Below are 13,577 nucleotides of genomic sequence, written 5' to 3'. Positions count from 1 at the left end.
ATTTTATAGTTAAGAGGTGGCTAATAGGTTAAAAAAAAAAAAAACACCTGATAATGAAGCTGCCCTGAAGGACAATAATACTTTTGGTTTTATTGAGAGAAAACTTAAACGGTTTTTTCTGAGTCAGATAAATTTAAGTAACACAAAGAATGCCCTTTAAATATTAACATGCCAGGAAATGAGTATTACTACTGATTTGCCATTACAAAACAGGAATTATGACTCAGATATGTAAAAAAATATTGATCAAGTTTACCTAGGACATCCAGGTGTTTCTTAAGAGTTGTGGGGTTTTTTTGTTGTTTTTTTTTTTTTGAGGAAGATTAGCCCTGAGCTAACATCTGCCACCAATCCTCCTCTTTTTGCCAAGGAAAACTGGCCCTGAGCTAGCATCCGTGCCCATCATCCTCTACTTTATATGTGGGACGCCTGCCACAGCATAGCTTGCCAAGTGGTGCCATGTCTGCACCTAGGATCCAAACCGGTGAACCCTGGGCTGCCAAAGCAGAACATGCACACTTAACTGCTGCATCACCGGGCCGGCCCCAAGAGCTGTGTTTTGTTTTTGAGATTGTGTCATCCATACTGTGAAAATAAGAACTGTTACCGATAACTTTTAAACAGACTCTCAGTGATTATACAATATGACAGTACCAGAAACCCTCCTATATGCAAGCTTCATTAATGATTTAAAGACGCTACCAAGTGTCAATGCCTCATTACTCCTACTGTAACCTCCCCCTCATTAGGTCTTGAAAAAATGATTAGGGGCTGGCCCTGTACGCTCCGCTGCAGCGGCCTGTGGTTTTGCTGGTTCGAATCCTGGGTGCAGACACAGCACCGCTCATCAGGCCACACTGAGGCAGCATCCCACATGCCACAACTAGAAGGACCCACAACTAAAAATACACAACAATGTACCGGGAGGCTTTGGGGAGAAAAAGGAAAAATAAAATCTTTAAAAAAAGAAAAAATGATTACCTTCAACTCTGCAACCAGTTAATGTGAAAAGATACTTCCCAACCCTCTGTCACAGCTACTTCTGCCCCTTTCAGGAATGGTGATTAAATAAGTCATGTCAACTCACACAAGGAAGGAAAGAGAATACAAACACAACAGGCACTATTCTAGTGGCTCTCTTTAGGCCATCATTGAATACTTAAGAATTTCTATCATACTCAAGATTATGTGCTAGAAAAGGAGGAAGATGCAAAATACACATAAAAAAAGACCTCAAGGAGGGGCCGGCCTGGTGGCGCAGCAGTTAAGTTCGCACATTCCACTTCTTGGCGGCCTGGGGTTCAAGGGTTTGGATCCCAGGTGTGGACATGGCACCGCTTGGCAAAAAGCCATGCTGTGGCAGGCATCCCACATATAAAGTAGAGGAAGACGGGCATGGATAGAGCTCAGGGCCAGTCTTCCTCAGCAAAACAAGGAGGATTGGCAGTAGTTAGCTCAGGGCTAATCTTCCTCAAAAAAAAAAAAAAAAAAAAAAAGACCTCAAGGAGTTTACAATCCAGCAGGGAAAAAGAAGACATGAATACATAAAGCACTATCTAATAACAAACATCAACTAAAAAGCTGTCAAAGGAACTAGGGTCCAGAGCTACAGAGAGCAATCTTTGTTTTTTTAAAGACTGGACCTAAGCTAACATCTATTGCCAATATTTTTTTTCTTTTTCTCCCCAAAGCCTCCCAGTACATAGTTGCATATTCTAATTGTAGGTCCTTCTGGTTGTGCTATGTGGGATTGTGCTATGTGGGATGCCGCCTCAGCATGGCCTGGTGAGCGGTGCTAGGTCCACGCCCAGGATCTGAACCAGCAGACCCCAGGCCGAGGAAGCGGAGCACGTGAACTTAGCCACTCAGCCACAGGGTCAGCCCCTGAGAGTAAACAATCTTAAAATCCCTAAAAAACTAGGTATTTTGTCTAGGAGACCACATTTTTCAAAGTCTAACAAAATATTAATTTTTTTTGGTCTGATTAGATTTCTAATGATCTGAATGAAGCATAGATCAGTTGCACACTCACCGCATTCTCAGTAATTAAATTCTGTCTCCTAAATACAACTGGGAAACTATTTCAGAGACAACAGATGAAATGAAATTTCCCTTCCATTTTAGAAAAATTTAAAGTGAAGTCTTATAAAATTTACAGATTAAATACAAAGCAAACAAAGTTTTAACAGCATTTTAAGTCAAAATCAGAGACAAAGGCAAAAATAAATTCTAATTAAAAATAGTGGAGGAGGCTGGTCAAGTGGTTACGTTTGCACGCTCCACTCTGGAGGCCCAGGGTTTCGCTGGTTTGGATTCTGGGCACGGACACGACACCGCTCATCAGGCCATGCTGAGGTTTCGTCCCACACAGCACAGCCAGAAGCACTCACAACCAGAATATACAACTGTGTAATGGGAGGCTTTGGGGAAAAGAAGAAAAAAAAGGAAGATTGGCAACAGACGTTAGCTCAGGTGCTAATCTTTAAAAAAAAGTAGCAGAATGATCTCATATAAAATTTTCCAAAAATTTGCTATGCACTGATTAAATACTGAAATAATACCTGGCATTGCATCTCCTCAGTTCTGATCTTCAGTCCAGCAGGAGAACTCTCAGTTTCTCCATTTACCACGCCTGGTTCCATGGCCAACAAATCCAGTGTTCTCATCGTGTGGACATACAGATCTTTGTTTAATGTAAGGGCTGCTTCTAGTACCAAAATAGAATCAGAAGCTTGTTCTTTTAGCTAAAAAAATTCAATAAACAAATTATTAAAATATAAAAATGGCAGCAAATTATTAAACACAAAAAGTATTGATCAAAATATATTTGCAGGATACTTAATAGCTAATTTTTAACAGAAGGAGTGCAATTACATTTGTTGAAATAAAGTTATTTTAAATTTAAAAAAAGACTAAGTTCCTATTAAAAATTGGGAAACATAAATCGGAAAAGATTGACATCTTTTTTTCTACAGAAAAGTTAATGAAGAAAAACACTTTAAAGACTTACACTGTTTCACTGATTTATTCAAGAAACGTTTATATGCTTCAGTGGGCCAGCCATTTTAATAGGCACTACATAACAAAAACAAAACAATGCAGGTTTTCTGCCTCCCTGTTCAAAATACTACAGCCTACTGGCTTTATAAAGATACAGCTTGTTTCTTATCTTCCCTCTCCTCTCCCACCCTCGGCACTTTACATGGTATCTCTGGCACACTGTAGGTGTTAAACAAATAATTCAGAGATCATTTTTAAATTACAGAAATTTCCACATTCCTACTTTTATATTAACGAGATTAATTCAGAAACAACTGCTGTATCTTTCTGACTATAAAAGTAATTGTAAAATATAATACGTTTATTGTAGAATTTTCAGAAAATATAAAGGCATATAAAGATATAACCTATAAGAGTGGTTTCTCATATCTGCTAAAGTAACATGAAATATTCGACAACAGAACTGGTGATAAAGCACTCTCTCATTAACACTGAAAATCTGTGCAATTCAGAATATTACCAAGCTATGTTCTAATAGTAAAAACCTAAACATCACTGCATCTCGATCTTTCCAACTTTCAAACACCTAAGATTAAAGAGGCATCTATGCACACTCTAGATGCTGTCCCAGAAAGGCTGGAGCGCAGCTGATGCCAGTACTCACCACTTTCAAAATATTTTCTGTTAGCTCTTTCTCCTGTTGCATCTGATTCATACTAAAGAAGAAATGATTGAAGAGAATATCAAATGTCACATGAAAGACTGAAAATTCAAAACTTAAGACCATCATTCTTAAAAGTAAAGGTGAATTTAAACAAAGTTTTTAATGCTACTTCTTTTCATGCTTAAAAAAATACTCAATTATGATGAGGCTCATTTATTTACCATTATTTTCTCATTTGCTTTGCACTAAAAAAAAAAAAAAACCCAGGGCTGGCCCCATGTTGGAGTGATTCAAGTTCCACCTGCTCCACTTTGGCAGCCTGGGTTCTTGGGTTCGGATCCCAAGTATAGGCCTACTCCACTCGTCAGCCATGCTGTGGTGGTGTCCCACATACAAAATGGAGGAAGATCAGCACAGATGTTAGCTCAGGGCCAATCTTCCTCAAGCAAAAAAAGAGGAGGATTGGCAGCAGATGTTACCTCAAGGCGAATCTTCCTTAGGAAAATGAATCAAAACAAACCCCTCAATTTAAGAGTAAAACTTAGTGACAGCAAAAGCTCATTTATATCAAGTTAAAAACTATGTGCTCTAGCTCCAAATTTGGGTAAACTGCTAACTGGAATTTAAGAATTAGGTTTAAAACTCTAGATGCGATCAAACTTTTGTACTCTAAACTAACATGTACATATATTAAAACAATTTTCTCACATACAGAACAAATATTTCTTCAAGTAAATTTAACTAAATGAAAAAAAATCTTAGTACTTTAGAGCAGGTCAGTCAGCTCACACTGAACATAGAAGGCACAATGCACAAGGCGCTCGCCTTCCTTTTCACAGCTCTCTACTCTAGACACGCAGAGCACTACGTGACTTGTTCACCCTTCTAACAACTCCACCTTCAGGCAGGCCGTCTGCCCTCCAATTTCTGCTCTACTCCTTGTGTACCAGGGGTTATTAAAAACTTGCAAAATTTTTTTAAAATTCTGATGGAAAAAAGTGCCAAGTAAGGGTCATATCTGCCAACTTACACACTTAACTGAGGAGGTCCAGGTTTTGCCTGTTTGACAGGAAAACTACTTTGAACAATTGTCCTAATTGCCCTGAAGAAAAGACAAGAAAAGGAAAACTGAATACATTATAAACATCACTTCAATTATTTTTTTCAAGACTCCTTAGAAGATTTATTTTATAAATTATCTGAAGTTTTGACAAATAATGAAAACTTTGCAAATCATCCACGTTTTTATCATAATCTTTTCATCTATGCAGTCATAAATTTTCTCCACCATCAGACTCCCAGTTCCCCAAATCCTCTGAGAGACTTCTGGCATCTAAGGTGCCCCTTAAAAGCATACCTCTGAAAGCCCTCTTGCAATGAAACACAGACTGCGCAACTCATTTTAGGTGTAAGAAAAAATTTACCATCGATTGTAGAGAAGTATAGCCATGGCAGTGGTTGGAGGTAAAGTGGCCAGATCCATGTCTACGTGCTTTGTCCCAGGAGGAACTTTACTGATGCACAGCAGTTCATTCAGTAGCATATTCAATACTGGAACAGACAAACTTAAAAGGAAGAAGCAAAAGGTACATGTCTGCATGTTAGACTCATGAGAAGCACAAAATCCACAATTTAGTAACTTCACTGAAAATAATTATACTGTTAAAAGACTAAATCTTCAGGGCGATTTTATTAATCTGTCTTAACTTCTACGAAAATATTAAATGTTGTAAGAGTTTTAGGGGGCTGGCCCGGTGGCACAGCAGTTAAGTTCGCATGTTCCGCTTCTCAGCAGCCTGGGGTCCGCCAGTTCAGATCCCAGGTGCGGACATGGCACCGCTTGGCACAACATGCTGTGGTAGGCATCCCACATATAAAGGAGAGGAAGTTGGGCATGATGTTAGCTCAGGGCCAGTTTTCCTCAGCAAAAAAGAGGAGGATTGGCAGTAGTTAGCTCAGGGCTAATCTTCCTCAAAAAAAAAAAAGATTTTTAAAACTTCTATTATGAAAATAATTTAAATATTTATAAAAGTAGACAGAATAACATAATAAACCCCCATGTGCCCACCATTCAGCTTCAACAATTATCAACTGATGCCCAACCTCGTTTCACCTCTACTCTCAATTACTTATTTCCTTCCCATAATGCTGTAAATTTCCAACATTAAATCATTTCTTCCATAACCGTTTCAGAATGGACCTCCAAACAATTAACTCTTAACATATTCACAGTATTAATTTCACATCTAAAAATTTTTCAATTGTTTATCGTCATCAAACATCCAGTGTTCAATTTTCCAGCTGTATCATATATATCATACTTTTGTGTCCACGTTGCTATCTGTTCATATGCCTCTTTAGTCTTTTATGGATAGGTTCCCCCTCAGATTAAAGAATACTTTTTTAAAAAATTCTAATATTTAAGGCTGGAGAATGGGTGGTGAAAAAAGTGTTTAAATACTACTAGTGAGAGTATAAGCTAATACAACTTTTGGAATGCAATCTGGCAATATGCACCATGTGCCTTAAAAATCTTTATACCACCTGACCCACCAATTCAATAATCTATACTAAGGATATAATGAAAAATACAAATAAAATTTAAGGACGGAAATAATTAAGGGTCTGTGATTTATAAAAGTGAAATACCAGAAACAAACTGAATGATTGCCAATGGAGACACAGTTAATAAATAATCCATATGATGGAATTATCTCCAAAAAATAAAACGGGGAAATGTCCATGATATTCTGTTATTTGAAAAAAAGAGAAAAGAAAGAAATAAATCAAAACAGTATAAAGGGATCACATTTTGTTTAAAAATACAGGGAGAAAACAAAATTTACCCAAAAATGTTAAAAATACTTCTCCCCGACAAAGAGGGGCAATATATAATGATCAAAGGGACACTCCATCAAGAAGAAATAACGCTTATAAGTACCTATACACCCAACACAGGAGCACCAAAGTTCATAAAGCAACTATTAACAAACCCAAAAGAAGATATCAAAAATAACACAATAATAGTAGGGGACCTCAACACCCTGCTCACATCATTGGACAGATCATCCAGACAGAAAAACAACAAGGAAACAGTGGAATTAAATGAAAAGCCAAAACAGTTGGACTTAATAGACATATATAGAACACTGCATCCAAAAACAGCAGAATACACATTCTTCTCAAGCATGCATGGAACATTCTCAAGGATAGACCATATGCTGGGAAACAAGACAAGCCTCTACAAATTTTAAAAAATTCAAATAAGAAGAAGTACCTTCTCCAATCATAATGCTATGAAGCTAGAAATTAATTACAAGAAAAAAGCTGAGAAAGGCACAAGGATGTGGAGACTAAACAATATGCTATTGAACAGGCAATGGATCATTCAAGAAATTAAAGAAGAAATCAAAAAACATCTGGAGACAAATGAAAATGGTAACATGCCATACCAACTCATATGGGATGCAGCAAAAGCTGTATTAAGAGGGAAATTCATTGCAATACAGGCACACCTTAACAATAAAAACCCCAAATAAGTGATCTCAAGTGACACCTAACTGAATTAGAAAAAGAACAACAAACAAAGCCCAAAGTCAGCAGAAGGAGAGAAATAATACAAATCAGAGCAGAGATAAATGCTATGGAAACAAAAAAGGCAGTAGAAAGGATCAATGAAACAAAGAGCTGGTTCTTTGAGAAGATAAATAAAATTGACAAACCCCTAGCCAGACTTACAAAGAAAAAAAGAGAGAAAGCTCAAATAAACAAAATTAGAAATGAAAGAGGAGAAATAACAACAGACTCTGCAGAAATACAATGGATTATAAGAGAATACTATGAAAAACTATATGCCAACAAAATGGATAATCTAGAGGAAATGGATAAATTCTTAGACTCTTACAACCTCCCAAAGCTGAGTCAAGAAGAAACAGACAATCTGAATAGACCAATCACAAGGAAAGAGACTGAAACAGCAATCAAAAGAATCCCAAAGATTAAAACCCCAGGACCAGATGGCTTTCCTGGGGAATTCTACCAAACTTTCAGGGAGGATTTAATACCTATCCTTTTCAAGCTATTCCAAAAAATTAGGGAGGATGGAACACTTCCTAACACATTCTACGAGGCCAACACCACTCTGATACCAAAACCTGACAAGGACAGCACAAAAAAGGAAAACTACAGGCCAATATTGCTGATGAACATAGATGCAAAAATTCTCAACAAAATTTTGGCAACCTGAATTCAGCAATATGTCAAAAGGATCACACATCACAATCAAGTGGGATTCATACCAGGGACACAGGGATGGTTCAACATCCGCAAATCAATCAACGTGATACACCACATCAACAAACTGAGGAATAAAGACCACATGATCATCTCAATAGATGCAGAGAAGGCATTTGACAAGATCCAACAGCCATTTATGATAAAAACTCTGAACAAAATGGGGATAGAAGGAAATTACCTTAACATAAAAAAGGCCATATATGACAAACCCACAGCCAACATCATACTCAACGGGCAAAAATTGAGCACCATCCTCCTGAAAACAGGAACAAGACAAGGATGCCCTCTATCACCACTCTTATTCAACACAGTACTGGAGGTTTTGACCAGAGCAGTTAGGCAAGAGAAAGGAATAAAAGGAATCCAAATAGGGAGGGAAGAAGTGAAACTCTTGCTGTTTGCAGATGACATGATCTTATACATAGAAAACCCCAAAGAATCCACTGGAAAACTTTTAGAAATAATCAACAACTACAGCAAAGTTGCAGGGCATAGGATCAATTTACACAAATCAGTAGCGTTTCTATACTCTCATAACGAACTAACAGAAAAAGAACTCAAGAACACAATACCATTCACAATCCCAATAAAAAGAATAAATAACCTTGGGGTAAATTTAACCAAGGAAGTGAAAGACCTATACAATGAAAACCACAAGACTTTCCTGAAAGAATCTGATGACGACATAAAGAAATGGAAAGACATTCCATGTACATGGATTGGAAGAATAAACATAGTTAAAATGTTCATACTACCTAAAGCAATCTACAGATTTGACACAATCCCAATCAGAATTCCAATGACATTCTTTACAGAAATTGAACAAAGAATCCTAAACTTCATATGGGGCAGCAAAAGACCCCAAATTGCTAAAGCAATACTGAGAAAAAAGAACAATCCCTGACTTCAAAACATACTACAAAGCTACAGTAATCAAAACAGCATGGTACTGGTACAAAAACAGGTGCACAGATCAATGGAACAGAATTGAAAGCCCAGAAATAAAACCACACATCTATGGACAGCTAACCTTCGACAAAGGAGCTGAGGACATACAATGGAGAAAAGAAAGTCTTTTCAACAAATGGTGCTAGGAAAACTGGACAGCCACATGTAAAAGAATGAAAATTGACCATTCTTTTTCACCATTCACAAAAATAAACTCAAAATGGATCAAAGACCTAAAGGTAAGACCTGAAACCATAAGGCTTCTAGAAGAAAATATAGGCAGCACACACTTTGACATCAGTATTAAAAGGATCTTTTTGGACAGACACCATGTCTTCTCAGACAAGAGAAGCAACAGAAAGAATAAACAAATGGGACTTCATCAGACTAAAGAGCTTCTTCAAGGCAAGGGAAAACAGGATTGAAACCCAAAAACAACCCACTAACTGGGAAAAAATATTTGCCAAGTCATATATCTGACAAACCGTTAATCTGCATAATATATAAAGAACTCACACAACTTAACAACAAAAAAAAATCAAACAATCCAATCAAAAAATGGGCAGGAGACATGAACAGACATTTCTCCAAAGATATATGGATGGCCAGTAGGCACATGAAAAGATGTTCATCATCACTGATCATCAGGGAAATGCACATCAAAACTACACTAAGACATCAGCTTACACCCATTAGAATGGCAAAAATAACCAAAACAAAAAGTAACAAAAGTTGGAGAGGCTGTGGAGAAAAAGGAACCCTCATACACTGCTGGTGGGAATGCAAACTGGTGCAGCCACTATGGAAAACAGTATGGAGATTTCTCAAAAAATTAAAAATAGAAATACCATATGACCCAGCCATCCCACTACCGGGTATCTATCCAAAGAACTTGAAATCAGCAATTCCAAAAGTCCGATGCACCCCTATGTTCACTGCAGCATTATTTACAATAGCCAAGATGTGGAAGCAACCTAAGTGCCCATCAGCTGATGACTGGATAAAGAAGATACGGTGTATAGATATATAATGGAATACTACTCAGTCATAAAAATGGATAAAATCGTCCCATTCACAACATGGATGGACCTTGAGGGTATTATGTTAAGTGAAATAAGCCAGAGAGAGAAAGACAATCTCTGTATGACTCCACTCATATGTGGAAGTTAAACATATAGACAAAGACAATAGATTAGTGGCTACCAGGGGAAAGGGGATGGCAGTGAAGTGAAGGGTGAAGGGATGCACCTACAACATGAGTGACAAAGAATAATGTACAAGTGAATTTTCACAAGGTTGTAAACTATCATAATGTCAATAAAAAGTTAAAGGTAATTTCTTTCACTTTGTAAGAAAAAAAAAAAAACTTCTCTCCTCTCCTCTATTACTTACCATTTTCTAAATTGTTCCAAATTTTCTGTAAGGTATTTCCTTTTAATTTTTTTTTCCTTCCTCTTCTCCCCAAAGCCCCCCAGTACATAGTTGTATATTCTGGTTGTGAGTGCCTCTGGCTGTGCTACATGGGACGCCACCTCAGCATGGCTTGACGAGTGGTGCCACGTCCATGCCCAGGACCCAAACCCGAGAAACCCTGGGCCACCGAAGTGGAGCACGTGAACCCAACCACTCGGCCCCTGGGCCAGCCCTAAGATATTTCTTTTTAAATAGTGAGGGGAAGGAGATGAAACAAATCATTTTCTGAGCATAGCCTTGAAACAATTTAGTAAACAAATAAGCAATGACTCTAATAAGATATTTTATTAGTTTTGGGAGATAGTGATTGATTTACAACCAGTAAAATTAATTGAATTATTCAATAGCAAATCATCTATAATATTATGTACCATCCATCATTACTTTTTTCATTTTCTTCAGATATGTAAAAGTACACTGAAATATTTAAAACTGTTTAGATGTGAATTTTCTCTGGTTATCACATCAAAAAAATAAACTGCTTCATTATTGAAAACATCGTTTATACTTTAAAAGGCGATTTAAATTCGTCTAACATGCCAATATTTTCTTACACCTTTTGAAAAATATTTGCACATTTTACCAAGAATATACAGAAAAATAATTTTAAAAGCAGATATCGTAAAAGTATATATAGAAATAAATATCTAAACACTACTTCAAGATAAATTTCATTTATATCTCACATACCTTTTCTCTAATATGTCTAAGTCCCACTTCAAATGGGCAGCAACTTTAAGAGCAAGTAGCTTTAAAATACGATTTCTCTTGTTATCAGGTGGAGGTTGAACCTGGTTTTGTTCATTAACTGAAGGTTTGGAAGCTTGTTCCAAAAACTGAACTATAAGTTGAACTGGCGCAGGATCTAGGATTTAAAAGAAAATAAATACTTAGATTTAAGTTTTAATTATGAAGATGCAAAAGGATTCACTGTAATGGTTTTTGGCCACAAAAGGAATGCAAACAGCTGTGTAGTTATAATGACTAAGGAATATGATTTACAAGAAGTGTGCTTGAGATTAAAGGGGAAGATCAGGAAGGGCAGTAAGGAGGAAGGGAAGAGAGATTCCTACAGAAGAAAGCACTTCACAGGGAAGAACAGAACGGTTGCAGATTCTCAGTTGAGCAAATAACCAATGTCAATTAGAGAAAAGAAACGCAGTCTTTAGGATTACTATTTTAACACTTCATTAGTGGGATCTGCATCAAGTTATCTCTCTGCACCTGTTTCTGTCAATGCACAACAGAAGATGCCACCACCTACCTCACAGGAACATTATGAAGACAATTAAATGAGATAGATGTGAAGCATTAAGCACAGCACCTGGCACCCAAAGAGCACTCAACAAATGTCTGCAGCCTAGTGGTTAAGCTCAGCATCAATGGCTCCTGCCGCCAGTTGGGTTCTCGGTGCAGATCTACATCCCTATTAGTGGCCATGCTGTGGTGGTGGCCCACATACTAAAAAATAGAGGAAGACTAGAACGGTTGTTAGCTCAGGACGAATCTTCCTTAGCAAAAGGGGGAAAAAAGCAACTAATCAAAAAAAGTAATACAGGTGGTAAACGGCCCAAGAAGACTATACTAACACCTCGCACGGTAGTCTCCTTCAGTTATGGCCAGTCTATTAGATCAAACAAGCCACAGCTAGATTCGAACTTCATCAGCAAAACGCTATTCAAAGAACTTACCTTTTCAAGCCAGTATCTCTTTCCAGAAATGCCTGGAGTTTTTCCTCCTTCCCTAATAGCACTGGAATATTAATCACCATTATACAATAACCCTCTTGCAATTGTATAGCATTTCCTGCTTTCAAAGATTTTCTCAACTTACAGCCCAACTTTGCAGTATATAATTAAAAGTTAGTAAAATCCCCTCGTTGAGGAACAAAACAGTTAAACAAGAATCTAAGCTATAACTAACCAGCATCAGGATCAGCACCAGAACAGCTGATTTCTCTCTAAACGCCCAAACTGATCACAGCCCGGGGTTGTGTAAAGAGGAAGATTCGAGCTAGCCTCCCCAACCCAAGTAATCACAAGACCACCTCGCAGCTGCTAACACCGCAAACAGTACGCGGGCGGGGGGAGAAAGGGCCTTTGTTTTGAGCTTTTCTTTGCCTGCCCCCGCCCCCCACGACGATGCCCCCGCACTAGATGCTTAATGCATAGCGAGAGGGCCGGGCCAGAGCTGGGCTCCGGTGCGCGCCTCCTGGGCCGCAGCCTCGTGGCTGGCTGAGAAGGCTCCGGGTCGAAGAAGCCCAGCTGGCATCCCCGGTGGCCGTGTCCCGCTTCCCCGGGCTGCAGGCGCCGCGCCTACCCGGGCACGGCTTGCGCAGATGTTTCTCCAACAGCGACTCCTCCAGCAAGAACTCGAACCAGCAGGTCTGCGGCGGGGTACAGGGCCGGCTGGAGGTGGCCGCCTCCCGGTCCGCCGCCTCCGCGCTCATCCTGCCCCCGCCGCCGCTACCCCCAGGGACGCCTCCTGGCTCCAACCTGACACTCGGACGCGGGCCCAAGCTTGCGATCGGCGGAACCTCCGGGAGCGAAGCCGCGCTCCGGGCGTCCCGGAAACCCACACAACCCAAAATGGCGGCGCGGCGCGGCCCGAGCCGGGGCTCCTGGACACGCCTCCCCGCGCCTCCGTCACGCCTCCGGGCCAACCGTTGTTCGAGTTGGAGAGAAAGAGGGCGGGACCAACACCTCCTCCCGGTTGCCATGAGAGACGGCTCGGGGAAGCTGGGTCGCAGGTGGGTTTTCCACTTCCTGGGAGATTGCCAGCTAGGAGATGAAACAGCCTCATCCACGGTTGCCACGGGCCTCGATGTTTTGGTAAAAGACAGTCAACACTACAGGTTCAAACCGTGACCAAAGAAAAGTTTGTCTTCTGTGCTTTGTTTCCCCATTTCCATTTCTGAGATTTCCTGACACCTGGGTCCTCTCCGTGGAAGCGCGCCACTGTCTTGGGCACCACGTGTCCGCCCCGCTTCTTCTTCCTCAACGGTTGACAGCCTTTCTGCTGCTTCTCAGGACTTCCTCTCCATATTTAGCGCCTCTTGATATCCTCGCTAGAGATATTGTTGACCCCATTTTCCATTCACCTCCATTCTGTAATGTTCTTGTGTTTTTTAATTAACAAACGATTTAAATAGAAAAAAGTCTATTCATAGATAGTGTACACCTTCTGTATTGAAGAG

At 39.4% G+C, this 13,577-nt stretch overlaps 1 protein-coding gene across 3 annotated transcripts in view; it reads right to left on the bottom strand.

Annotated features, from left to right (window-relative positions):
- The window catches only part of INTS8 (integrator complex subunit 8), a 66,336-nt gene extending 52,993 nt beyond the window's left edge, over positions 1 to 13,343 (bottom strand). The window contains exons 1-6 of one of the 3 annotated variants that reach the window (XM_008508614.2): positions 12,701 to 13,343; positions 11,072 to 11,246; positions 5,089 to 5,229; positions 4,695 to 4,766; positions 3,665 to 3,716; positions 2,562 to 2,744 (exon numbers count right to left, since the gene is read on the bottom strand). In XM_008508614.2, coding sequence (XP_008506836.2) covers positions 2,562 to 2,744; positions 3,665 to 3,716; positions 4,695 to 4,766; positions 5,089 to 5,229; positions 11,072 to 11,246; positions 12,701 to 13,100 — 1,023 coding nt within the window. In that variant the 5' untranslated portion in view covers positions 13,101 to 13,343. Of the gene's footprint in view, positions 1 to 2,561; positions 2,745 to 3,664; positions 3,717 to 4,694; positions 4,767 to 5,088; positions 5,230 to 11,071; positions 11,247 to 11,645 lie in introns of all 3 variants that reach the window. The other 2 variants (XM_008508615.2, XM_070631758.1) reach the window with 2 other exon arrangements.
- Positions 13,344 to 13,577: the final 234 nt, after the last annotated feature.

This window comes from Equus przewalskii, chromosome 8 (assembly GCF_037783145.1).
Source record: "Equus przewalskii isolate Varuska chromosome 8, EquPr2, whole genome shotgun sequence".
Lineage (NCBI taxonomy): Eukaryota > Metazoa > Chordata > Mammalia > Perissodactyla > Equidae > Equus > Equus przewalskii.
Note: the sequence above shows the minus strand (reverse complement) of the source record. Positions and strands in the feature narration are given on the sequence as shown.